Source organism: Haemorhous mexicanus, chromosome 4, assembly GCF_027477595.1.
Source record: "Haemorhous mexicanus isolate bHaeMex1 chromosome 4, bHaeMex1.pri, whole genome shotgun sequence".
Classification (NCBI taxonomy): Eukaryota; Metazoa; Chordata; class Aves; order Passeriformes; family Fringillidae; genus Haemorhous; species Haemorhous mexicanus.
Window position 1 is genome coordinate 54,682,520 of NC_082344.1, and position 27,745 is coordinate 54,710,264.

Consider the following 27,745-nt stretch of genomic DNA (forward strand, 5'->3'; position numbering starts at 1 on the left):
AGCAATGGCCCTAAAGGTAAAACACCTTAAACTTACACAGAGTGAAGCATTTGTATACAGCATGATAGAGAACAGACTTTTCTTGGAAATGCAGCTCATTGAGCACCATAATTTCAGCACCTTATGAATGTCATACCTCATTCAAAACACAGCACATGAAAGGCAAAGCTTGCAGAAGGTTGCCACTTCCATTAAGCTAGCAGATAGATGAGTTGGAAGAAAAACCAAAGACCCAAGCTTTAAAGAAGATGTTTTAAAAATGCAAGTCACAAGCTGCCAGTACAAACTGAAAATATATTTTGCCTCACATAAACCCTGGGGATAAAGAGTTTGCTGTTACAGCTAACCTAATGGCTTCTTGGTGCAGTTATGGGAGGTTCTACTCCTCCCCATGTTCCATGCTTGTCCCTTCTGCTGCCCTGAAACCGGTCTCAAAGAGTCAGTTCAAGGAACTGAAGAGGCAGAAATGGATTTTTCTTTCCTCTAGTGTTATTCTTATGTCAGTTTCGCTTCCTAAACTGGATTAGAGGGAACTCCGAGGAACATGAATGCTGGTTGAGACAGAAGGAAGAAACATGCAAGGAAAAGACAGTTGAGGGACTACACATTTCAGTGGCTACTATCACCCATTAATTGACTGATTTAGCTGCAAGAGTCACCCTCTTGAGCAGGATAGCTTTATCAACACTGCAAAAGACGGACCTGTGTAATGGCTGATTTACTAAAAAACACAATTGAAAAGAAAGACACTAAAATGGTGATAATTAGTACAAGTTGTTCCTCCATATCACAGTGAGCCTTCTCCCATCTTACCATTCCAGCAATTATTTCAGTGGTTCTGGGTTCTGCTCCATTGTGGTTCCACAAGGAGGAACCTTGCAACCTGCACCTTTTGAGAACAAAAGAAATCTCTTCACCTCATTGATGAAGTTGATTCAATAGTTTGCTCAGTGTGACATCTAGTGTCAAGACCCCAAACATGGTTCAGGCAGTGACTGAAACTCCAAAGGCATTATAGATTCTGTTGTGTAGAGGAGTATCACATCTGTCTTCTTGTGGGGACCTCAATCCAAATAATGTCAAAATAAGTTCAAAGACAACACATATTTTCTTTGGAATAAAAAACTACCACCAAAACTATCTCTGGCTCTATGTGCAGAGTTACTTAAAGGAGGATGAGATACAAACTATATGGAAAACGAGTTATTATTGGGAACTGAAATCAGCTGTCCTAAATAAATTATAGCCATGCATTAAAAATGCTCATGTGTTTGTGAATTTTCTATCAGTGTCTGAAGGATAATGAAACTGAGATCATTGGAACAACATTTTAACTCAGTCTTAAAGAGGTAGGAATGGAAGAAAAATTAATTACAGGAAGAAGAATTATTCACTGGAAAAATCTACCCAGGGATATGGTAGTGTCTTCATTCCTGGGGGTTTTCAAGATGTGACTGGCCAACATGCTAGATAATCTCATCAAGATGCATAAAGCCTTTCCCACAAAACTCCTGACTAGATGACTTTTCAAAGTACTGTCCAACCCTGGCTGGTCCATGATACTCCTTCTTAAAAGCAGAATGTATTTGTTTAAGCTTTTAAGATGTTATTTAGTCCACCTCAAACTGTTTGTGCAATTTTTACAAAGTACAATTTTGAAGAAAAACATAAAGAATAGTAAATATTGGTCATATTTCACCAGACAAGCTGCTGTGTTATACAATATGATGACAGAACAACAGAAAAATCACAGACTGAAGGTGTTGCTACTAAGTCTGACCTCCAAGAAGGCAGTTTTACTTACAGCATTTGCTACACTGAAGGAATAGCAACTTTGCAATGGACTGGTCCATAGCAAAACTATTTTCTGATGTGGAATAGGAGATGAAGTGTTGGTTGAACTGATCAGATACTAAATGGAGTAACTTTAAGAAGAATAATAAATATATAATAATAATAAAGCTTATAGAAATTCCCAATAGCTTTAAATTTTTTCCATATAGCACACTAAGGAATTATACTGAAGGAAATATGTGGTCTACACAGAACCATATCCTGTCCATGACAGTGAGAGACAGTAAGTATTTCAGAGGATCAAGCATGAATTTTTCATAATAAACAATTAGGAAATATGCCCTCTGTATCAGGAATATAAAATATTTCCTGGTGCATTGATTTCCTGTAACAAATCTAAGACTAGCTATTTGGTCTTCCAAGTTACCTTGGGTTCACAAAACATGGTAGAACATAAATTTGATTTTTGCTTAATTCAAATTCTATTTTGTTAAATAAATTCACAAAGTTAGATTCAAAATTACTAGATTGTAACATGGAAACTCAACCTTCCCTGACCCCAGGGTCAGGAAGTCTGTCTATGCTGCAGATTCCAGGAAACAGGACAACAGAGGAACTGCTGCTTTATATACATCTGGTTTTAGGTGCTTTCCTAGTTGTTCTTGGCCACTGTCAGAACCTAAATAGTAGATGGGTCTTCAGTGTGAAATAGTGCAACCATTCTGATGTTGAATTAAAATTATTCTAAAATTTTCCTTTTCTGCATGTGAATGTTCTTTTTCCAAGGCAACTTGACTTGTTCCAGCTGTGCTCATTTTTAGACAATAATAATCCTAAAAATATTTATTCATGGTGATGACATGCCTATTCAAAACAGACATCACATGACCTTATCAAGTCACACTGCCTACACAACAAACTTGTTCCACACACCCTAGAAACCCATTCTGAATGTAACTAGAAATGTTAATTTTTGTTGTCCGAAAGAAAATGTAGTTATTTACTCCTGACTGTGGATGTTACTGAAATAAAAAGAGGAAAAGGAAACTTCCCTCCTCTGAGAAACAGACAGAAACCATTTACAGTCCATGAAAAAGAAGAGATAAGGAGGAGATTATTTAGCCTTATATGGGATCATAAAACCAGTATCTCTGTTGAACTCATTTTTAGTAATTAGCAAGTAATTTTAATTCCTAGGTTCATCTTTTGAAAGTGTTCTGTGGATCCTTTATGAGAACTGACTAGCTAACAGATTGTTTTGTTACAAAACATTTCTGGTTTGTGAAAAATTACTTCCCACTGGTAACTACATATTTCTACGCTTCACTTTTTGTCAGTGAGTTTTCAAAGAGCAATAATTAAGTTTTACCTGAAGTTTTCACAAGGACATTTTGTACTGACCTACTATTGGAAATGAGAGTATAGGGAGAGGGAGTACAGGGTCCATGTTTTAATACATTGTTCTACTGTCTGAAATCTAGTGTGACAGTGTGAATGTTTCACTGGGTGGCAAGAAAATCTGGAATTATTTACTAGAAGTGAATTCATATGTAGGCAGGAGTCAATCCTGGCATACTAACACGCGTGAGCATGAATCTCCATTGCTTTGACTTGAGAAACCATAAGCCTTTGGCTGATAGAAATTGTTTTGGATTATGGACCCTTTCTATGAAGAAGCCACAATCAAGCAATTCATTAACTTTACAACAAGCCTAGTACCTTGTCCATAACTGGAATAATTAGGAAGGTCCATTTTCCTCTTTAAAAAAAATCATGCTTCCCAAGCTTATCAAGGCAAAATTGTCTATGGATCCTTAAGATGCAACACTAATCTGTCTAATGACACATGAAAATTACTAATTATTTCCACACATTTTACCAATGGAACACTTACCCACTGTGGCAGAAGCTGATGACAGGAGAGACTTTCCCCAGGTACCCCAAGCTCCCCATCTGCTTGCTTTAGATGAGGAGTCTGCAGCCTATAAAAACAAAAATGTTACTCCACTTCTAAATCTAAAAATTTGCCTAAAAACTGTCTAAAAATCTGTCTAAAAACTGTCTAAAAATCTTGCTCTCAAGAGGCAGGAGGAAACACAAAAAACCTGTCAGGCAAAAAAGTCTGGCATTTAATAAATGATGACAGATTGGGTATTATGTGGAGCTCAAACTTCTGTGCACAAAAAAAGCAGAAGCATAGTTCACATCATCTGCTCCTGGAAGAGCTTTAAACTCCAGAGATGTCTTTACAGATGTCCTAATATTTCTTCAGGTACCCAATCCCATAAAGCCATATAAGTTTATTAAGGCTAATGTGAGGGAGAGGTAGGAACCTGTCTCCTTCCTGGCTTGGAGGCAGGAGCCAGAGCTGGAGGTTTCTCTTCCAAAGTCTCCTCACACGTGTAATTCAGATGTGCACAGGGAACTCCTAACAACTGAATTCAATAAAAACACAGCCAGAGGAGGTGCTGCATACCCCTTACACTAATGGGTAGTGTTAAGCCATTATCAGTATTCCATACTTAAATCATGTTAAGAAACTGTTGTCTCAAGAATGTGTCCAGTTACATATCAATTCTACACAACGCAAGTTTCATTGCAACCAGACTCCAAAGACCAAATTAATATCATACTGGTAAAATGAAATAAACTATTACTAGTTTTCAAAGCTTGGTGTTGCAATTTAATTTATCCCTATGTAGGTTTTCCACATAACTTCCTAGGTTTTTGTGAAAAACAGGACATACATTATACAAAATTCTGTCCTCACAATGCAAGGAGAGCAGGGCTTTTACAGAAAACAAAGTATTGCTTACTGGATTGCTTTGCTCATGCAGTGTTTCTTCCAATTCAGGTTCTGCATCAAGGTTTACAGTTTCAATGCACTCGGTGGGCGTGTCTCTAGCTGTATCTTCACTGGAAAGCACGCTGGAAGGCAGGCTGGAAGGCAGGCTTTCAACGAGTTTTTCAGTCAAAGGGTTTTCATTAATGACTGTGTCTCCTTCCTCTCCATTACTAACATTCTGAGTGACCTGTCCATGTTGATCTTGTGAAGACTCATTCAAGATCTCAGCTTCTACGAGGTGTGGTACTGATTCATGAGGCAATACCTCATTACTGGGCATCTCCATTACTTCAGGTTTTTCTTCAGATGGGGTGCCATCAGCTATGTCTTCAGACATTTTCAGTTCTTAATATAGAAAGCAAAGTCTTTTAGGTACCATAAACATTTGAGTGTTTCTTATAAAATACACAGTGTTTACCATATGCTGCTGCTGAAAAACAATATAACCTTGATGTAAGACGTCCTAAAGCATGGAGCCCTGTGGCACATGCCTCATGCTGGCACTGGCATCAGGATAATACTGTAAATACTCCGCTCACTCTGCAGGATCCCACTCAAATACAAAGAGCAGCACTACTGTTTTACAAAATATGGTTCAGTGAGAGTGAAAGGACATTAATTTATCTGGAGAAGTCAAATGTAGGAGTTTCCACATGGTTAATTTCTATATTCACTACCAGGTATGTATGAAAGACCACTGCAGAACAAAATAACCAAGCTGCAATAGGAGAAGCAGCTCTTGCTCTCCCTTTCATCACTGTGACATACACAGGTTCCTACAGCCTGCTGACTGAGAGAGGGGAGGATAACTCTCTGTACCTAAAACTGTGGTGACATTCATGTGCTTGAGAAGGGGCATAATCTGAGAACGTGACAGGCCATGCTACCTAGAGCCATTTCAAAGACACAGCCATAGCACAGAGTCATTGCTCACACTGTTTCTGTATCACTTGTCCCAAAGTCTTGCTCTTTGGGGAGTGCAACACTTCTCACCACCTCCTAAAATTCCAGCTGTGTGATTAAACTCCAGTTTTGAAGCCAAGGTAAACTTGTATGAGGTAGTTATTGATTTATTTTTGGTGAGGGGGGTAAGTTATGAACCAGTTTTCTCTTATTTATTCCTTACCTTCCAATTTAATTTTGGAGGTATTTTCCACCACTTTGCAGTCATCAAGCTGAGGATGCTGATGGGCAAAGACAAAGTCACAGAGTAGGCTCTGCAGCTGATTAAGGAGTGGCACTGCCAGAGTCCAAAAGGACTGCTGGTCTGTGGTTACTAACATTTATTTGTTGGTAACAATAGTATACTTGGCACTCAGAAGACAATCCTTGACAGAGAGCCTGCAAAATGCTGAGTTGCATGGCATAGAAAGACTTGTACAGCTCTCTCTGTAGATGCTGCCTTTTCATTGACTCTCCTATTAATTAAATACGGCTCAAAGGCATGCATCAGTCAGGAAGAATGGAGATTGTATGAGAGACTAAAGAACAGGGGGGAAAAAAGGCAAAAAGCAAAACATAACTGGGAGAAATCTGCCTGAGAAGCATGTATTTAAATTAGTATATTTTATTAAAGTCTAAAGAATTGTATACATCTACAGCTTTAGTAGCCTGTTTATCTAATGTGAATGCAGATCACTTGTTTAAATAGTTCCAAGAGTAGCACTTTGGATCAGTGAACAAGAAACATAAGTTAAAAAGTAAGCACTTGCTATCACTTGTGTTACTTCAGCTCACACTGTACCTTAATTATCTTCAGAAAACATGAATTCTGAAATCAGAATCTTTGCATTTGACAGTTTTCCATTAAAAATACAGCAAATATTATAAAACGCTTTATTGTAGGGAAGTATTGCTACTGTTGTAGCAGTACTCGCTGTGTGATGGGCAGCATCACCTAAGGAAAAGTTTGGATTTGTAAATCAAATTCCATCATGAGATATGAGTATCCTCTATTAAAACCTGTAATACCTTCACACACATACTTCATAATTTTGAATGAGCATTACCTCTGAGTATGCCCAGCACTTTTTAAAGGATCACACAGACGTGCACATGGATTTTTGCAGTACTGGGTCATTTTTGGGTACCACTCGGTCCCTGCAGTTGCCTGCTGAACCTTCCTTCCAGGAGCACGGCACGTAACAGCAAATCACCGCGTCTGTCAGAACACACGAGCCGCGCTGCACCCGGGGTCAGCGCCACTCAACCTCTCATCCGTGACACTGTCCTGATCCAAATCAACTCGGACAGCTCCGCCCAAAGGGTATTACTCTACGGGGAGTTTGTGAGGGAGATGCTAAGGCCAGCCCGGACCGGTGGCGGGCTAGTGTCCCGCCCGCACCGACCAGCCGCGCTGAGGGGGCCGGCGGTGGCGGCACCTGCCAAGCCTGGCTGAGGAATTTCACCTCCCCTAGAAAGCAAAGCCCAGCTGCCGCCGGGCGCCTTCGGGCACGAATCACCGTCCCCCGAGAGGGAGGGAGGAATAACTTTTTTGGCGACGACACCTTGCTCCCCTCTCGCTCGACGTCCGCTGTCGCTCCTTCTCCGCGGGCCGCTGCGGGCACGGCGAGCGCAGGTGAAACCTCCCCTGGCGCCCGCCGCCGGCAGCTCCCCCAGCCCCGCTGCCCTCTGCCCCAGGCGGGCCAGGAGCAGCCGGGGCGCCGCTCCCGCAAGCCCGCAGCGGCCACAACTTCCCGCTTCTCCTTTTCTTTTTTCCCCTTTTCGAAATTCCCCTCTGGGACAGAGCTGTGTGGCGCAGCCAGTGTCAAAAGCGGCAGAAAAAGCAGAAATCGCCGTGCTCCTTACCGCTCAGCAGTGCCCCGACAGGCGCGCCCCCGGCTTCTTCCCTTCCCCGCCCCGCCACGTCGGCAGCAGCGGGGGGAGGAGGCAGAGCGGACGAGGCAGCTCGGGCCGGCCCCAGGGAGGAGGGAGGGCTGGCTTTTGTCCCTCGCTCGCCTTCCGGCTGTGTGAGGCGGCCGACTGTTGTAAAGGGGCAGCGGCACGCCGCTGCCAAGCCGTCCTAGGGCTCCAGGCTTCTCTAACCCAGCGCGGGGAGCCGCCATGGCCGCCCCTCACGGCCCTCGGCGCGGGGGACGCGGCGGGGCCCGGCGGGACCCCGCTGGAGGCGCCGGCCCGGAGCGTCGGGCGCGGCTGCAGCAGCGCTTCCCTCAGGGCCGGCGGCACCTCCGCGTCCGCGCTGAGGCGGAAAAGGGGGAATTTCATAGAATCATAGGATATGCTGAGTTGAAAGGGACCTGTCGGGATCAACGAATTCAACTCCTGGCCTTACGCAGGACACCCCAAGAATCACACCACGTGAGCGTTGTCTCCAAACACTTCTTGGACTCAGATAAGCTCGGTGATATGGCTACTTCCCTGGGAAGCCGGTTCAGTTCTCAACCCATCGTCTGAGAGAAAAAGTCCAAATTAATCTAGTTGCTGAGCTGGCATAAATTTTTTTTTTTTTTTTAGAAAGTCTAATCCTTCCAGAAGTGAGCACTTACTGACCCGTGGGGTTGCGGAATTGAACGGAGATGTAGCTTTTCAGATAGCGCTTGGCACCTCCGTTATCGCTGTGTTTACAGGAAATGCCCTGACAGAAGCCGGCAGTGCGTGCACACATTTCCAGTCAGTTGATGAATCACTTGGTTGAGCAAAGGGGTTTCAGGCTGTTCCCAACAGCCCATGGTTCTTGTTTCTGTGTAATTCCTCATACCTCTTCCTCTTTTTGCCACCTCATTTTAAGGCGAAGCATGCCCTTTACAATGGTGAAAGGCAATATAGCATCATTTCTATCACTAGTCTGCAAACGAGAGAAGTTGCTTTTGACCCAGGCAGTAAACCAGCACGTTGTGAGCCACTGAGGAGAGCCACTCCAAGAGGTTACAAAAGCTCTCAGAAGTGTGTTTTACAAATACCGATCGTGCTATGTGACCTTACCAGGCGTAAGTCTCTGAAGCTTCTCATTAAGGTAGTTGGTAGCAGACCAAATGTTTGTAGCCCTATGTAATAAGTTTCTTTTGAAGGTCTCTCAGTGAGAATTTAAGTGTCAAGGAATGCTGGGTAATTTATTAATGTTAGATATATTTATTGAAAATTAAATCTAGAGCTGCCCTAGGGATTTCCCTCTGCTTCTCAGTGGAGCTTGTGGAAGAGTAAGAGCAGTATCTGAGGAGGAATCACAGTAGCTGGAGATTAATCCATGACAGATAATTTTGTCTGTAAGGTGGATCTTGCCCTGTCAGTTTTGCAGATTCTTTACATAACCGTGCATGTCATAGAATGCAAGACATTATTAATGACTTTGTTAATCACTGTTGTAACACAAAGTTACCACCTAAGGGTAAAATTAACATTGTATGTACATGAATGTGGATGTCTTTCTGTTTGGATATAAGGACGCATACATTTTGTAAGTTCCTAAACTACTTTTTTGAATTTAAGACTTTTACACTTAGCATTTTCTAATTTTTTTCTCTTTCAATTTTCAGTAATTGATTTCACTTCCATTTTTTCACTATGGTATTATTGCAAATGGTTTTGGAATAACTAAGGTTTTGGAATAACTAAGCATTAGAGATTGAACACTTCCACTCAGGTTTCACTGATGTTTGTTATTACTCTATCATCATCTTTCTAATGGATTTCAGAAAAGACACCTGCCTTTTAATAAATAGACAAATATAAATAAAGGCAAAAAGACATCTGGCTACATTTAACAAAACATGGAAGTATGCATGACTGTATTAATCTACCTCCAGTGATTGCACTGGTAAATCTAAGTGGTAAATCTGAAGGGTTAGGGGGATGCAATTAATGGTAGTATGCTTATTTTGCTGTTTAACATATTGTTCATCTGTCTTTATAGTACACAGGCACACAAACAATGCCAGTGGCAGCTCATCCTGTCCCTGAATTTAAGAGATTCTCTGGAGTAAGAGTCTGTACCTTACAGGAGATAATACACAGTACCAATTGTATGTCTGGTTCTGCATTCAGCAGAGCAATATGTTCAGGCAGTTCAGCTGTGACATTACAAAACAGGCATGAATATTTGGTAGAAGCAAGATGTTAGCATGACCTTAGGATTTTATCTCATCCTAAGGATGGATAGCAAAGTCTTTCCGTCTAAGAGCAGGCAATGGAGAGGTTTTTATGTAACATCATTATAAGGTGTTGTTTGGAAATCTGCTGTGAATAGTCTTGTCTGAATTGACAGAAATGGAGAATGAATCATAAAATCATAAAGTACTACTGTAAGAATCATCAGCATAATAGCAGTGAATTTCCTATATTCTGTTGCTTACTACCTGTCCTATCTTTCAATTTCATTATTGGATGACCTCTTTTCACTTGAGGCTGAGAAAGTAAATATCATCTATAGAATAAGCCTCAAAGTGAAAAAGTAATTTTTTAGATTATTTCCTCTGCTTTCTGAACCATTGAAATATTAAATAATGAATGTGTTATGAGGTGCTAACTCAGAAATGTAGGTTGCAGTGTGGCAGTTCTGTATTTAGATTCAGCTAAATATAATATAATATAATGGTGGAATTTCTGACCAACATTATACAGAAATAAAGAGAGATTGGTTTATGTCTTTGCCAGGACAATAACCCTGTGTTTGGGCATTCAACACCAAAGTCACTGCTCTGGTTTAGATTTTAAAAAAAACCAAACCAAACTCCACTCAAGGTTTACATGTTCAGTGTTTAACCCAATGACAACACTGCTGAAGCAGTAGAGGGATTATTATTCTGTTCCCATTAAGTAGAAGTCAAACTAAGACATGGTACTTTTATAAACCAGCCTTCATAAGAGTCTGACAACTGAATTGGTGTAGCAAAATGGACAAAAAATTACAGTAATGCATAGAGACTTAGATCATTATTAAGTTTAGACAGAAAGGTGTTTCAATTACTTATTCAAAAAAAGTACTTATTTTCTATTAATTTAATGAAGGTAGAAAATTGGTAAAAAGATTCATTTTTCTCCTGTTAAATATATTTCAAAGCATAAAAACACAAAGTTCAATAATAATGGATTAGTGGGGATAGTACAGTAATGTTGTATGTGAAAAATACATCTGGAGAAAAGCAAATGCCATTTCACAAGCTGTCAGTAGATGGCACAAACATGTATATAAAAATTTGGGTGTTCCTAAGTATTGTTAGTCAGTAGGATAGAGTTACAGGAAGGGTTTTTTTTGCTGTTTTCCTGAGAACATTTTCTGCTTTTTCGGACAGCAGGGATTTCTGGTGAGAAAAGTTTTAATTTTGTTGGCTTTGTGCTGTTGCTAGTTAGCTGTAGTTGTTTTATATTCTGTATCTCATTTGAAAATGAGCCTTGTTTTCCGTAGCAAGTTTACAGTGTTCTTTCAAGTGTATGAGTAAGCAACGATGGTGAAGTTGCTTGTGTTCAGAATATTTATCCAAAAAAACTGTCCAAGTAGCAGTCTCTTTTTATTAGCAGTACACCCATAGTTAAGGGGGGCAGAGTGATGGCGGTAGTTTTTGTGGTTTTCTACAGTTCAGGAACTGGGTCTAACCTGATCATGTGTTTCATCCTTGTGAAAGGCATGTTTGTAACATTAGTTTTTTGCATGCCTTAATACTGAACTGTCAAGGCTAAATGTTTTCTATATATTTCTTATATGGAAGTTTAGTCAGTTTATACCAGTTTTTAAAACTTCATTTTTTATCTCTCCCCCTGCTCTTTAAACAACAGGACATTTTCTTGCTATGCTCTTGGCTTGCCTACCCTCCTGGATTGCTTTTCTTGATTAAGCTTGATAAAAAATATCATGTTTAAAGACATGAGGATACTTCTGAATTAAAAGTGATATGACTATGAAGGATAATTTCTACAGTATTAGCCTCCAAATCACAGGTTATATGTTAAAAAAGTTTTTACTTGTGTTGCTTCATATGATATTCTAAAGAAATTTTGAAGGTACTCATAATTAATTTGACGGAATGCTAGGATATATGAAAGAGAAAGAAAATAAAATACATGTAGGAGAATCCTATCCTTTTTTCATCTAGTCCATGGATATTGATGAAATTTTATCCAAAGAAGGAATAATGATTTAAAGGTAGATTTTTTTTCAGATTTCTCTTGAAGCTACATATTTTGGTTAATTATAAACACATTAGTAGAGTTGCCCAAACAATCAGAAGAACAGGACTGGATATGCCCAAATGCCTTTTGAGGGCTGTGATACAAATAATTTTTCCAAATGAGAATTTGGAAAAAGGCTGGAAAAGTTTTGCTATATTACCCCACTATTTCTAGATGATTTCCAAGCTTAGTTTCATGCATTCTTTACAAAAGAACTCAGTGGACTTTTTTTTTTTTTTTTTTAGATCAAGTAGAACATGTATTTTGCCCCAGTAATTCTGAGGAAGCTTATGGAATGGTTAATGGTCCAGTGAATGTAGTCCTTGAAGTTGTAAATCAGTCTGTCAGGTGATAGCTACTGTCTCATTGTAGAGTCATTAGAAATAAAACTCAAAATTTAACCCCTTCAATATCAAGGGGAAGTTGAAGGCCAGTGCAGTCATTAAAAAGTACCGTGGGAAACCTCAGGCAACGTTATTATTTAAAATTAAAGGAAGGGAAGGGGAAAGAAGAGGAAATAAAAAGATATTAGAAATCTGGAAAACAACTTTAAATAAGATTTACACATGTAAAATTGTTAACCAAGGTCTTACCAGTTCCTCTTTTAGAGGGGCAGTCTAATGGATTTATGCAATAACTCAAAGGAGATTTAAGACAGTATTCTCAATGGCTGACTTAACAAAGGGAGGCTGCCTATCCTAAACTCCTACATTCAGAAAGAAAAAGTGACCTCTAATAGGTAAAACCAAAGCAAAGACACAGGTATGATTTTTTCCGTTTAAAGTCTGTTTAAATAAACCTCTCTTTCACAACAGAGATGTTTGAGGTCAGTGTCCTTAGATCAGGGCTGGGGTTTGTGTACAGAGGTTCTACATCTATTTTTGTGTATATTTTTGTGTAGCCTGCAAATATTCCCAGTGTGTGTCTGGTGTTCTCTTTGTATACTTGTCAGACCAAATGTGAGCACCCCACTTTCAGAGTCTAAATTCAGGAAATGCTTAAGCTCAGACAAGAAGTGAACCGTTCTGTGTGCTTTCCCAAGGCATAAATATAGATCATTCTACCCTCACCCTTGTTTCCCTAGTAAAAGAAGCACTGATGATCCAGTCTCAGCTATCTAAAGACATTCAGCTTTTGTTTCAGGCTCTTGAACCTCCATCCTATGTTTCAGTCCAACTGTTACTGTCGAAAGTCCATTTTAAAATAAGTCTCTGAGCCCAGTTCACATCACTTAAGAGAGAATCTGAGGAGGGGATGATGTGTTGACACCAATTATTGTACTTTCTAATCGAAGTGTGTTACACAATTTAGGAAGCCTTCATAGTGCACTGTGTCACAGCAGTAATTCTGTAAGTAAGCAGCAAATTTTGGACGCCTATGAAATCAGACATGTTCTGTAAATGACTCATTATTTGTTAAATACATTGTATTTGCCAAATAAAAATTTCAGTGGTCTGTTAATGTCTCTCCTGAATGATTGTAGAAAATCATTGCTTTTTGAATCAAATGGAGAAATGAGAAATTGGAACCTTAAAAAAATCTCTCTTTCTGATGGTTTCTGCACAGCTACTTAATAATACAATCTGGTTTTTGCTTGTGTTTCTTTAATTTCCACAGGATTGGAACAAAGATGGACAGTTAAGAAAAGTACTGAGCACCTGCAAGGAAAGAGAAAACAGTATGACACTAAATACGAGCTTTCTCAGAAACGTTTTTCTGTACAAGTGTCTGTTTGCATTAACTTTTTGGAACCATGTCAGCCTGTCTGTGGAAGATGAACTCTTTACATCTGTTTCTAACAATTTTCAAGAGGATGTTTCTAACAAAAAAATCACGAGCCTGCCACTCCTGTATACAAAGAGTTATCAGTCCGAAGCTAATGTTGATTGGATTGTGATACAAAATACTACAGAAAGCCTGTCATTGTCAGAAATCACAAATCACAATGTAAAAAAATTGATAACTTTATTATCTAATTTCAGACAAGGATCCAGGTTAACAAATCTGACACTGACAAATGTGTCAGTGGATTGGAAAAATCTTATGGAAATTTTTCAGACTGTATGGCACTCATCTGTTGAATACTTCAATGCTAACAATGTAACACAGCTGTCAGACGTTGAAAGTTATGACTTTGACTACTCGGGTACTTCTATGAAAGCATTGACAATGAAGAAAATTATAATCACGGACATGTACTTCACACAGGATCACCTATACAAAATATTTGCAAACATGAAGATTACAGACATGACAATAGCTGATTCAGAGATGATTCATATGCTTTGTCCTTCAAGTAAGAGTCCCTTTAGATACCTAAATTTTTTAAAGAATGATTTAACAGATTTTCTTTTTCAAAAATGTGACAACCTGCTTCAGCTGGAGACATTAATCTTGCAGAAGAATAAATTTGAGAGCCTTCGCAAAGTAAGCTTCATGACCAGCGGTATGAAATCATTGAAATACCTGGACATGAGCAACAACCTGCTGCGCCACGATGGAGCTGATGTGCCATGCCAGTGGGCCGAGTCTCTGACAGAGCTGGACCTGTCCTCCAATCAGTTGGTGGATGCAGTGTTTGAGTGCTTGCCAGTCAACGTCAAAAAACTCAGCCTACAAAACAATCAGATCAGCAATGTCCCCAGCGGGGTGGCGGAGCTGAAATCCTTGGAGGAGCTGAACCTGGCATCGAACAGGCTGGCCGACCTGCCGGGGTGCAGTGGCTTTACGTCCCTGCAGTTCCTGAACGTCGAGATGAACTCGATCCTCACCCCATCTGCTGACTTCTTCCAGAGCTGCCCAAGGGTCAGGGAGCTGCAGGCCGGGCACAACCCGTTCAAGTGTTCCTGTGAGCTGCAAGCCTTTATCCGCCTGGAGAGGCGCTCGGGGGGGAAGCTCTTTGGCTGGCCGGCAGCGTACGTGTGCGAGTACCCCGAAGGCTTGCGAGGGACGGAGCTCAAGGACTTCCACCTGAGCCTGCTGGCTTGCAACACGACGCTGCTGCTAGTGACAGCTCTGCTGCTGACGCTGCTGCTGGTGGCTGCGGTGGCCTTTCTGTGCATCTACCTGGATGTGCCGTGGTACGTGCGGATGACGTGGCAGTGGACGCAGACGAAGCGCAGAGCTTGGCACAACCCGCCCGGAGATCAGGGGGCCATGCTGCAATTCCACGCCTTCATTTCCTACAGCGAGCGCGATTCGCTGTGGGTGAAGAACGAGCTGATCCCGAACCTGGAGAGGGGGGAGGGCTGCGTGCAACTGTGCCAGCACGAGAGAAACTTTATCCCCGGCAAGAGCATTGTGGAGAACATCATTAACTGCATTGAGAAGAGCTACAAGTCGATCTTTGTGTTGTCTCCCAACTTTGTGCAGAGTGAGTGGTGTCACTATGAGCTGTACTTTGCCCATCACAAGTTATTCAGTGAGAATTCCAACAGCTTAATCCTCATTTTGCTGGAGCCAATCCCTCCGTACCTTATCCCTGCCAGGTATCACAAACTGAAAGCTCTCATGGCAAAGCGCACCTACATGGAGTGGCCGAAGGAGAGGAGCAAGCGTGCCCTATTCTGGGCTAACCTCAGGGCAGCCATTAACATTAACCTGCCAAAAGCTGATGAAAACTTGTATGATGAAACAGATCAAGAATCTTTCTAATGTTGTTTGATGTGTTTTTTCTTATTGAAATAATAAATATGATTTCCATTCATTACAAATGTGTTTAACTTTTTGTTACACAATCTTGTTTCCAGCTTGTCTGTGTTGCCTCCTAATTGTAGTCAAAATTCAATTCATCTTATTGCAAATCTCTTGAGATAGGAAATTGCAAATGAATTCGAATGTGGATTTTGAAATACGACTTGAAATATTGCAGTGAGTTTTTCTCAGCAGAATAAAATCTGGAGCAGTTTAGTATGGTCATGTGGAAGAGTGCTTCAGCTGCTGGATAATTTGCAGGGCTTCTTTAATCACAAAATGTATACAGCTTTGTCAAAGGAGATTTTTTTCTAAAATTGGTTCATGTGAAAGAAAATTAAGGATTCTGAGAAGGTGCCTGAAGTCCAGAGCTCAAAATGGTTGCTGAATAGTCTTTGCTCAAGTTCGGTGGATAAAAGGATAGGACCCAGACACAGAAGTTTGTGAACTTTGAACTTGCCAAAAACAAGGATTGAGCAAAGAAGAAAAGTTTTGGGGTTTTTTTCTTAAGAAAAAAAAAAGGTTAGGTACTTCACTTTTTATCTCAGCATTACAGCAAAGGAGAAGCACAGAGCTGTAATACTCATAAAGTCCTTACCTTGATGTCTAGATACCTTGACCAGAGGGGGTGGAAGGGCATCTGCAGTAACAGAGCTGCCTTCATCATGTTGTCTATGTTTTGAGAAACTCCTGAGATCTCTAAATCATGCCTTTCCCCCCCTACTTTCTACTTTTTGTCCTCTCATTCATATATCTTACTTTATGTTTATTATTAAAAGAATCTGTCCTTTTCTGCTGAAACAGTATCTCTTGTAGCAGGGCTATGACTTGTGGTCAGAAAGTCAATAACCAGTCAGAGCCTGAAAAAATTTCCCAGGTCTTGAGGCAGCAGGTAATTTAATTGTTTATTCACTGAGTTAGAAAAACAAACTACATTTACAATATTTGCTTTTCCTTTACAGAAACATAGCAGGCTCCTCTGTCTCTACTTATACTGTTTTAGCTTGAAGAAAGCATGACTGGGCTCAGGCAAACTTTCACAACTGCTGAAGATGATTACAGCAAACTTCCTCTTTGCCCCAACAAGGGAAGTTTGAAATACCAGAGCTAGATGACCATCAAGCAGGAAGTTTCCCTTCAAAAAAGTTTTTCAACATATATATGAGAGAAAAAAGGGATGTTATGATGAAATCCTCATGTGGTATAGGATGTCTACATTTTATCTGATTTCTGTCTTCCACTACTAGCAAAAGGTTTTAATTTTGATGCTTCTTTTTGCCTGAGGTTTAAGCAGGCTGAGATTTCTTTACCTGAAGCCTTGAACTGTGACTGTTTATGACCTGTAGAAGAAAGGTCAAATTTAACACCTTTAGCTCTCCCACTTAGCCTCAAAATTAATATAACACACCTGTTACCAAATTGCAGACATTTCATTCAGGACTGTGGAAATAAATGTTTTCTCTGCTTCCTCCTTCCCCTCCCACTACTGCTTCAGTGTGAAAACTGAAGATGATCAGACAGCTTGTTTTGCTTACCCCTTTCTCACAACGAGGAACAGCTGGATTATGTGGTACCTTGCTTGAAAATTTTCTTCAAAAGTCTCAGAGTTTTAGGCCAGTAACTCTTGAAACCTCTGTGATACAATTAACATCCCCTTGTGTGTAAACTTAAGAACTTATCTGGCTTCTTCTGTTGGCTGGAAGACAGAGAAACGCTCTGAAAGTCAGAGAGTTTCCAAGAAACCTTCCTGTTACTCATGTGGGAGCCATAGCCATTACCAGAAATTAAGGAGTGGAAGGTTTTAACAAGGCAAGCAAGGTTTGTTTGCCACTTTGGTAAGATCTTGGAACTGTGTGACCTCAGGGAATGTAGCTGATGTTATGATAAGCAGAAGTATATAACTACAGTTCTGTGGTATTACAGTTTCTGAATTCCAAAATCCTTGAGTGAATAAATTGGAAAGGGTGGCTTTTAATGAGCATGGGCATCAGTTAAAACTTGTACTTTGGAACCAGAAGTCCACAAACTAATATCTTTTTTTTCCATGTGAGCCAAATAATTGACTAAACTAATTAATTAAGCTAAATGTGCAATGAATTATTAGAGCTAATGTCTCCAATTCCACAAGAGAGAATGAGTTTCTCAAGTGTTATTAGAATACTTCAAACAATTATCTCAGTCTCTGTCATACTCTCAACCTTTCTATAAAACCAGCCTTATTCCATGAAGAAATTTTTCCATGTTCATGGGGCCCTACATAGTCTCACAGCACGTGAGTCAGTTTTTCTGCACAGTTTGGAAAGGGACTGACCTTTTCTGTGCAGCCTGGTGATGTGTGCCTGCATTTGGTACTGCACTGAAATGTCTAGGTGCTGCTGCACTTCATTTATCAGGAAAAGGGAGTGTGTAAATGTGTCCTGATATCAGATACTGTATCAGAGCATATTCCTGGCATTTGATTAGTCATCTTGGTGACTAGCAGGAATGCTATTTTTACATACATAAAAATATCAACATACAAAACTGATAACATGGGAGTTAAACACCCTCTGAAACTTAAAAAATGTGCAGAATGAAATTCAAGTGCAAAAGCGGAAATGTTTTTATGTGTATTTAAGAAGTGTATAATATAAAGGAAACTGGCAGACAGGCAGACTTGACACAATGTGAGTTGCTTGCTGAGAGCTCAGCTCTTCTTTAGCTTTAGAAATGTTACAAAACATCTTCACTGAACTTTAGCTGCAAAGAGTTAGAGGAAGGAAAGGCACTCAGGGGGAAATAATGGGACTCTGGGAGATTCTGCTGAGAGGAAGGTTTAAAACCTCTGTGAAACCCATGTTTTTACTCAACGCTTTGGTTAGTCTGGCTTTTCTTTTGGAAGTATTTGCTGAGATTGACTATAATGCTCATTTGTAGCCACTGTTTTGTCAAGAGAAAACAGTATTTATAATCAATAAGTGAGAAAATCTTGGGTTCTGCAAAGTGGCTCTGGGTTACCAGTTTGATTTCCGCAGCTTTGATCCTTGTGTCTATTTATACTAAAGCAAAATTGGCTGGAGCATAAATGTGATACAGTATCTGCCCACTTTGACTTGTGGTGGAATTCAGCCTTTTTTTCACCTATTTGACATACAGGTGAGAATGACAATTACAGTTAAAGTCCTTGATGTGACCAAACACCAACGTTGCAAACCTTTAATTATTGTATTAACTTTTCATGAGTGCTTAGATGAGTTCATCTGATGTGACTGTGCTTTAATCCCATGTGTTGCACCTGTTAAGTTCCCTTCTGCAGTTCTTGTCAGAGAGATTCTTCACCCTTTTGGCATGGTGCTGGACCTGAATAGCTTTTCATACCTGGCCAAGGGTAGTTCTGGTTCCTCCCTGGGTAAATAATCATGACAAACAGGCAGAAGTGTGAAATGTCTTTTTGCAAACACTGATAGAACAAACTGCAAAAAACCCCAGCAGTGTAAAATTCAAAAATGGAACAAGGTATCTGCATGAACATGTGTTAGCTGACTATGGAAAAGATGGTATGTAGCTGGTACATTTCGAGATGCATGAACAGAAATACATTAATTTTAGTTTTTGCCTGTCATGAAAAATGACCGGATCAGTAAACCGAAACCAGCCCCAAACAAAACTTTGGTGAATTGGTTAGTAAAATACATTATGCAAGGTTCCTAGTGGTTTAATAGAGCTATTCAGGGGTATGAGTTTTATTTTAACTATCTACAAATTTTTCTTTAGGGCAAACTGTTTATTTGAATGTATTTTAAAGCTTCACAAATATGGTAGAAAAATTAAACATACTACAACTAAATGGTAGTTTTAATAGTTGTGTGTGCATTACAGTCAGCTCTGATGAAAGCTGATGGTATATTTGATTTTATCCATGCAGCAAATTTTTTTCTAGGAATTATAGTCAACGTAAAGCTGCCACTGTTTTGGCTAATTGTGATATCATTGTTCAGACAAGTGCCTTACTCTATTCAGTATCATGGATTAATGCCTATCAATAGGAGTGTCTCTTTTAACTTGGAGTCTAGATGGAATCAGCTGGCAAACACTCTTGCTGCTTTATAGAGAAACATTCATGATCTCTGGTCTTATCTTGGGTCACAGATGTTGATTTTCTCCCAGGCTCATGTCCCTGTTCGCAATATTAACTGAATGGCTGCTTTCTTGGATTCGTGCAGTGGATGCAACAGCCTGGTCAGAGAGCGAGAAAACGGGTTTAGTTTTCTCACAGTGGACTTGGGAAACTTTTTAGGGAGTCACAGAAACGATGATAACTTGTTAGTATAAGCAACCTGCAGGTGGTGTTTTTCTACTCTGTTTTTCTGTTCTCAAGGACTGTTTGTGAGAAATATGTTTTTGTTAGCTAGCCAATCCAGTGGAATGTGTCATATCTGTCTATAAAAGAGAGGATTTTTTATATTAAATGCCCTTCTCCTGCCTTTGTGTGAATTTGTGTCATTTCTGGCTCAACAGTGACATCCTTCAGCCCCAGATTGCCCTATATTGTGTCATATTATTTGTGCCTTCATTACAGCTGTCTTGTCATAGGGAATATTCTCTGTTAATTTTTATAATTTTTTGGAGGAAACCACAAGGTGAGGTATCCTTGATAACCATTCTAGTGTGAAGATGATTGGCCTGTAAAAGTTTTAACTTTGCCAATTTGCCCGTTACTAGCTTTTGAGATATAAACTTCCGTCATCCATCAGTGGACTACATTAATTACTATCCTTGATGAGCAAAAAATGTTGGTTGGGTAGAGCACTGCAAGAGATCTCGATATGAACAAAAGTTGGCAGTGAGGGTTCTGCTTCCTCTTTTCTGTGTGTGCAAAGAGGAGATGCAGTTGACAGATTTCTAGAACATCTGTGTAACATCAGAAGCAGACTTGAAATTAGAAATGCAGAATTAATTGAACAGTCTTGCCAAGACAAATATTCTATACTACAGATAGGTTTATTTCCTCCTAAACCAGCTAGTTATGTAAATATTACAGGAGTAAATGTATTTTTAGTCTGAACTGTTAAAAGTTTCCTTTCATTGTGCTCTTAATACCCACATTGTAAGGAAGTTTCATTAATTCTTAGAATTGTATATCTTGTTTAAAAAAGACCTGGGTTTTTTGGTTCCTGAGGTAGGTAATTATTGAGGAATTAGCATCTCATGTGAGATTCCCCACCCTGAAGATTACATATGTTTGAAATTCTATTTTGAGGAAGCTAACCAAGTATGCAGAGGACTTTTGCTGGTTCTTCAGCTTGAAGATGAATTCCATGCACAAAAGGTGGGTTATATTTGCTTCATTATTTATAATTATTTTCTCTTTGATATTTGTATATCTTGGACTTCATCAAATCTCAGGTGCTGGCGTTTCTTTGATGTTGGAAGATACTCTTGCATTTTGAAGTTTCAGTGAAAACACTTATCTGAATTTCAGCAAAGAGGAAAGGGAGAAAAATAATTTGGTATGGCAGTTTTAATTCTCAGCCAACTCCAATTTAATACCATTCTGAAACAGCATTGGAGGGGTAACCCTTGATCCTTACTATTGCTTTTCTAGATATATTTGCTTCACTCTTTGACTGTGGCACTCTGCAGGGCTATAGAGTGTGGCTTGTCCCTTGTTGCAGTATCTAGCATGTACAGTAAATTAAAACTCAGCTGGCACTGGAACACATACAGAGAATATATTTCTGGTTTTTTCTCCCTTCAAAACATTTCTTGCTTTATTACTGACATCCCTTTTGCCCAGGAGGAAGTTCCTCCAGGTAGTTCTAGATCAAAGTTTGATTCAAGAGTTAGGTTGTTTATCAGCCTGGACTCTGAAGAACAGAGCCAACTGCACTTTGAAGGAGCTAGGTCAGATTTCCTTGTCTTGTTTTGTCTTGCAATTAATACTGTACTTTGACCAACCATCCCAGCTTCATTTCTTTTGTGTCCTCAGATACCCTAGCACAACTTTCTGAAGGCATAATTTGGCCTCTCTACTGGATTCAATAGAGGTAGAAATACTTTAGTGATTTATTCTTTTAATGTTTTTGGTGATGATAATTGCATGTATTTTTGCTTTACTTAATTAAGAAAAAAAAAATTTAAGCCTGATAGGAAACTTGGAAGGGAAGGGCTGAGTTTTGACTAACCATCAGTTAGTCAAATTATTAGGGACTAGCACACATTATAGAACTGAAAAAAAAAGGGTTTTGGTTTCTATTTAGCGAAAGATTACACAGGGACAGAATTTTAAAACCTTGCGGATTTAGATCTTTTTAACAGAAAAAAAATCAGAACAGAAACTAAAACTGGGGATGTTTGTCTCCTGAAACTGTTTATGAGTTGTTTATGCTTCATGCAGTTGCTTTTCCCAGGGCTTTTCCCCCTTCTTCACCATGTTATCCCAGAGGCACTGCTAAGGTTGTGGATGAGCTTGGCCTTGAATCCAGCTGCTACTGGCTCTGTGGAGCACAGAGGAAGCCTTTGGCAGCTTCTCACAGAAACCAGACCTGTAGTCCCCCTGCTACCAAAACCTTGCCATGCAAACCCAATACAATGGATGGTACAATTCCTCAGAATTCTTGGCTTTTTGGAAAAATGGACTCATGTCTTTGTGCTATAGCAAGGACAAAGCTGATAATCTGACCCTGAGAGGGTGCATGGCAATGTCCAGGTCTTTGGGGTGTGAAGAATATCCTTTGAGTGAAGAGATTGTTTTTGCACCAGTTCCTGTGAGGGTGGTTTTATTGGAGTATTGTTCCCAAATTTGTGTGAACCTGGGATGTATAGAAACAGCAGATGGATGTTCTCCTTTATTTTGATGTTTGTTCTCCTTTATTCTTGAATGTATTGGTGTTGGTACCAGTATTGGTTTGTACCAGTTTTGTATTTTTTCATGATTATTAAGAAATTTGTATTTCTTAACATCTATGTGTTTGTAACATACCAGTGGCATCCCACCCATTATAAGAGAAGTAATTTATATTTGACTGAGTCAATATTAAAGAATGGAGTGAGGACAATTGGTAAGAACTGAAAACAGGAGTGTGGAAAAATATTTTTTTATTACATAGATTTTATATTGAAGTTTATTTTCACAATAAAAAAGCAACTTCAACCATTCAACAGCTTCATTAAATTTAATGTATTTTTTTCCATAGGGCTGGACTCATCAGTGGGACATATTGAACAGAAAACAAAGATATACTTCTGTGTTTCTGTAAAAAAACCAAGATAAAACTGGATAGCGTAATGAGATCCCTCACAAATATCTATGTCTTAACTTGTGTCTTTACATTCACACTATGGAATAATATTCAGCCTACTGTAGAGAATGAATTTATTGCAAATTATTCAACTGGTTTGCTAACTAATGTTCCAAGAAACATTCCAGTCCGTACTCAAGTATTAGATTTATCACATAATAGGATCTCTGGACTTGGTATCTCAGAATTTATTCATCTTTCTGACCTTCAAGTATTAAATCTGTCTCATAATCTAATTACGGTGCTTGACTTTAGTGTGTTCATTTTTAATGAAAATTTAGAATACTTAGATTTATCTCATAATAGCATTTCAAAAGTTGTCTGTCTAACTCTTGCATATCTTAGACATTTGGATCTTTCTTTCAATAAATTTACTGCCCTGCCCATCTGTCAGGAATTTGGGAACATGTTTCATTTGGAGTACCTTGGATTAAGTGCTACGATGATACGAACGTCAGACTTCAGGTATATCAAACATTTGCAGCTGCGCACTGTCTTCCTGAACTTGGGAAACTTTTCACTGTATGAGCCTCAGAGTCTGACAGTCTTGACTACAAGGAACCTCCACATTGCTTTTGCAGCAAACCAAAACTTCATTTTCCCCCTCCTGTACGATGGAATGAGCACTTCAGAAAACTTAAAAATAGTTAACTTAAGATATACCTTGAGTTACAAAGATTTCCCCTCTCCATCTTTAATGCTTCTGAAGAAAATCAAGGCAACAACTCTCACACTTGATGCTGTGGACTTACAATGGGCTATCATCCTGCAAATTTTCATGCTTATTTGGTATTCACCTGTGGAACATTTGACTGTGAGAAATTTGACTTTTAGGGGACCACTGGAGGAACCAACTGAATATGCATTTCTACCCTTATTAAGCTCTGTGGAACAATTAATCTCTTTGGATGGCTCCATGAAAGCATTAACTTTGGAGCATGTTCGTAATAAGGTTTATTATTTCAACCAGGAGATTCTGTACAGACAGTTTTCAGAGATGAATATCGCCAATTTGACAATAGCTGATGCGTATATGCCACACATGCTTTGCCCCAATAGAACAAGCTCATTTCAGTATTTAAATTTTTCTCACAATGCCCTGACAGATGAGCTGTTCCAGAATTGTGGCACTCTCATGGATCTGAAATTACTTATTTTGCAGAAGAATAAATTTGAGAGCCTTCGCAAAGTAAGCTTCATGACCAGCGGTATGAAATCACTGAAATACCTGGACATGAGCAACAACCTGCTGCGCCACGATGGAGCTGATGTGCCATGCCAGTGGGCCGAGTCTCTGACAGAGCTGGACCTGTCCTCCAATCAGTTGGTGGATGCAGTGTTTGAGTGCTTGCCAGTCAACGTCAAAAAACTCAGCCTACAAAACAATCAGATCAGCAATGTCCCCAGCGGGGTGGCGGAGCTGAAATCCTTGGAGGAGCTGAACCTGGCATCGAACAGGCTGGCCGACCTGCCGGGGTGCAGTGGCTTTACGTCCCTGCAGTTCCTGAACGTCGAGATGAACTCGATCCTCACCCCATCTGCTGACTTCTTCCAGAGCTGCCCAAGGGTCAGGGAGCTGCAGGCCGGGCACAACCCGTTCAAGTGTTCCTGTGAGCTGCAAGCCTTTATCCGCCTGGAGAGGCGCTCGGGGGGGAAGCTCTTTGGCTGGCCGGCAGCGTACGTGTGCGAGTACCCCGAAGGCTTGCGAGGGACGGAGCTCAAGGACTTCCACCTGAGCCTGCTGGCTTGCAACACGACGCTGCTGCTAGTGACAGCTCTGCTGCTGACGCTGCTGCTGGTGGCTGCGGTGGCCTTTCTGTGCATCTACCTGGATGTGCCGTGGTACGTGCGGATGACGTGGCAGTGGACGCAGACGAAGCGCAGAGCTTGGCACAACCCGCCCGGAGATCAGGGGGCCATGCTGCAATTCCACGCCTTCATTTCCTACAGCGAGCGCGATTCGCTGTGGGTGAAGAACGAGCTGATCCCGAACCTGGAGAGGGGGGAGGGCTGCGTGCAACTGTGCCAGCACGAGAGAAACTTTATCCCCGGCAAGAGCATTGTGGAGAACATCATTAACTGCATTGAGAAGAGCTACAAGTCGATCTTTGTGTTGTCTCCCAACTTTGTGCAGAGTGAGTGGTGTCACTATGAGCTGTACTTTGCCCATCACAAGTTATTCAGTGAGAATTCCAACAGCTTAATCCTCATTTTGTTGGAGCCAATCCCTCCGTACCTTATCCCTGCCAGGTATCACAAACTGAAAGCTCTCATGGCAAAGCGCACCTACATGGAGTGGCCGAAGGAGAGGAGCAAGCGTGCCCTATTCTGGGCTAACCTCAGGGCAGCCATTAACATTAACCTGCCAATATCCAGTGAAGTAAATGAGTAGGAAGTTGATGTTACACCTACTAGTAATATAAGTATGTGAATAACTGACTTGACTTTTTTGCATTAAACTCTGTTAATATTTTTTTCCATTTTCTTACAATATTGCCAGTTTGTTGAGAAATGTGGCACATATAGAAATTGCTATTGCTTACTCAAGCCATCCAGGTAGTCAGAAGTCATCTGTATTTGCCCATCATCAACAAAAAGAAAGCGAAATTTTCATAATGATTGACCTTGTTTTTAGGTTGCATTTATTTTTGACTTCTCCCATTGAAAGCTCTATTTGAAAGTAACAGGAATAGTGGTTTGTTTGGTGTAATCAGGCTGCCAGGGCATACATTTAATCTTTGTTCTGAGGTGAATGTTTTGAGATTGAGATTGTAAGGATCTGCTTTCTTGGTTTTAATTAGATAACACAAAGAAGAAAACTCTTGTTTGAATCCCATCCTGTACGTTGGTACAGCAGGTTTTAAGAGTACAGTATCCACACCCTTTTAGCCTGTTTTACCTTCCTGGAAATCTGTCCCTTCACCACAGGGAGACTTTCTTGGGTATATGCTGAAAAGTTGAATCCATTACTTCTTGTTTGATGTTGTTCTTCCTTTGCTGTATTGAGCATTACCAATTGCCTAGATATTGATACCTGCCAAGTCATGAGTTCATAGAATTTGCTATCCGCTGTCTTCAAATGCATAGTTAATACCTGTAGTTATTGTTTTTTATAGTATTGCAAATTGCTGCTTTCTGTTGTGATTCTATCAAGCTATACTGGATTGAGTGTTTCTTCTCTTTCCTAGTACTTAGCAACTTGATGTTTGGAGGTGAACCCCTTTTATCTCTAGGCTTCCACTGAAGTCTGTTACCTTGCTCATTTAATGAGCAGGTGCTGAGGGTCATCACACAGGTGAAAAAAGAGTCATTTTCCCTAGGAAATAACTTCTCTTCTAAAATCTTACTGATTAAGCTAATGGTGTTTGTTAGTAGGAGACATCTAGTTACTTGCTGTGCTTGGACTCGAGAATCTAATAAACATCTAATTCTTAATCTGTTATTAAATTTCATGTGTCATTTCAATGGCGATGTGGAGTTGTGTCATTGCACTTACAGCTTAATGGAAATGTAAAGCCCTGAGATCACAACTGTGGGCAGCACGAGGCGATCAAACTGCTAAGAGGATGTGATCCTTAGCACTCACTGAGGTGACTCACCAAGCACACACCAGGTGTGGTAGCTACATGAAACAGTGAAATTGAAGCTGTGGGAGAGCTTCCTGGTGCCACCTACCAGTTCAGGTTAACTGGATAGGATTGCAGTAGGATGCCAGGTGCCTGGCTCCTGAGCTTTGGAGAGAAGAGCTCAAAATCCCTACTGAATCTTAATTATCACTCAATTATTTCCACACTCATTAAATCGGTATCTCTCCAATTTAGAGAAAGATGTTGTGGGGGACAATGTCAAAGCCTTACCCAACAATCAAGATTTAGTAGGGATTAGGGATGCTGCTGGATGAGAGGCTGGACATGACCCAGCCATGGGCACTCACAGCCCAGAGAGCCAAAGGTGTCCTGGGCTGCATCCAGAGCCCCGTGGGCAGCAGGGGAGGGAGGGGATTCTGCCCCTCTGCCCTGCTCTGGTGAGAGCCCACCTGCAGTGCTGCAGCCAGCTCTGACCTTCATAGTGTAAGAAGAATGTGGACCTGTTGGAGTGAATCCAGAGGAGGCCACAAAGATGATAAGAGGGGCAGAGCACCTCTCCTGTTAAGACAGAATGAGAGCTGAGTTTGTTCAGCCTGGAGAGCAGAAGGCTCCATGGAGATCTTTTTGAGGCTTTTCAGTAGTTAAATCAGGTTTATAAGAAAGATGAGTACAGACTTTTCAGCAAGACCTGTTGCGATAAGACAAGGGGTACTGGTTATAAACTAAAAGAGGGCTGATTTAGGTTGGATATAAGCAGTAATTTTTTTATAATGAGGGTGGTGAAACACTGGAAGAGACGGCCCAAAGAAGTTCTGGATGTCCCATCCCTGGAAGCATTGAAGGTCAGGTTGAGAAGGGCTCTGAGTGATCTGATCTAGTTGAAGATGTCCCTGCTTATTGCAGGGATTTGGACTAGATGAGTTTTAGAAGTCCCTTCCAACCCAAACTATTTTATGATTTTACAATTTTACCTCTCTAGGACTTCTTGACACTTCAAAGTAGGGAATGCTATCAAGAAATCCTGTGACCCTTCTTCCTGAAAGCCTTCTCCCCCTCCCAGGCATTACAGCCTAACATGATTAGCAGTCACACTTAGTGCTAATGGGCTAAAAGGCACGGAGTCTATCCTGTTTACTAGACAAGAAAACAGGAAGTAAAATGTCTTAATTCAGGCTTTCTGGTCTCTGTAAATTTAATGCATCAGCAACCTGGGGGTTATGTCCTAAATAATGTACAGACTGGGCTGTGGAGGAGTTCCTCACCTTTAAGACTGTTCTGAAATGTAAGTTTTAGGTGAATGTGAAAGAAATAGTTTCTCAAGTCTTCTATGTATATTGTTTTGGAATATTAATGCTGTAAGAGCCCTTTATACTTTATCTTTCCCACCTCACAGATCTTTCATGCAGATGCCAAATATTTTTGTT

The 27,745-nt window shown here is 40.4% G+C and overlaps 3 protein-coding genes across 10 annotated transcripts in view; 2 read left to right on the forward strand and 1 right to left on the reverse strand.

The window, feature by feature from the left end:
* FAM114A1 (family with sequence similarity 114 member A1) overlaps window positions 1–7,574 on the reverse strand; it is a 30,939-nt gene extending 23,365 nt beyond the window's left edge. The window contains exons 1-3 of one of the 3 annotated variants that reach the window (XM_059844991.1): window positions 7,448–7,574; window positions 4,611–4,984; window positions 3,689–3,776 (exon numbers count right to left, since the gene is read on the reverse strand). In XM_059844991.1, the coding sequence (XP_059700974.1) occupies window positions 3,689–3,776; window positions 4,611–4,976 (454 nt within the window). In that variant the 5' untranslated portion in view covers window positions 4,977–4,984; window positions 7,448–7,574. Of the gene's footprint in view, window positions 1–3,688; window positions 3,777–4,610; window positions 4,985–6,648; window positions 6,981–7,447 lie in introns of those variants that run through there. The other 2 variants (XM_059844992.1, XM_059844993.1) reach the window with 2 other exon arrangements.
* A 41-nt stretch (window positions 7,575–7,615) lies between these two features.
* LOC132326590 (toll-like receptor 1) lies at window positions 7,616–15,474 on the forward strand. 6 transcript variants are annotated; one of them, XM_059844984.1, is made up of 2 exons: window positions 7,616–7,957; window positions 13,379–15,474. In XM_059844984.1, exons 1-2 carry the CDS (start codon window positions 7,703–7,705, stop codon window positions 15,413–15,415), a joined length of 2,292 nt encoding a protein of 763 aa, XP_059700967.1. In that variant the 5' UTR covers window positions 7,616–7,702; the 3' UTR covers window positions 15,416–15,474. The 6 variants fall into 6 exon arrangements, with proteins under 6 accessions (XP_059700967.1, XP_059700969.1, XP_059700973.1 ...); XM_059844986.1 differs by lacking the exon at window positions 7,616–7,957 and adding an exon at window positions 8,297–8,586; XM_059844990.1 differs by lacking the exon at window positions 7,616–7,957 and adding an exon at window positions 8,307–8,612.
* Window positions 15,475–20,353: 4,879 nt separating this feature from the next.
* On the forward strand, window positions 20,354–26,181 carry LOC132326593 (toll-like receptor 6). The gene is made up of 3 exons (XM_059844999.1): window positions 20,354–20,762; window positions 21,423–21,480; window positions 22,630–26,181. Exon 3 carries the CDS (start codon window positions 22,721–22,723, stop codon window positions 25,124–25,126), a length of 2,406 nt encoding a protein of 801 aa, XP_059700982.1. The 5' UTR covers window positions 20,354–20,762; window positions 21,423–21,480; window positions 22,630–22,720; the 3' UTR covers window positions 25,127–26,181.
* Window positions 26,182–27,745: the final 1,564 nt, after the last annotated feature.

Bases quoted from the DNA above. Each gene is read 5' to 3' on its own strand.
- LOC132326590 (XM_059844984.1), top strand. From the start codon at position 7,703: ATGGCCGCCCCTCACGGCCCTCGGCGCGGGGGACGCGGCGGGGCCCGG. The intron at 7,958-13,378 runs GTGAGCGTTGTC...TAATTTCCACAG, and splicing joins CACCCCAAGAATCACACCAC to GATTGGAACAAAGATGGACA.
- LOC132326593 (XM_059844999.1), top strand. From the start codon at position 22,721: ATGAGATCCCTCACAAATATCTATGTCTTAACTTGTGTCTTTACATTC.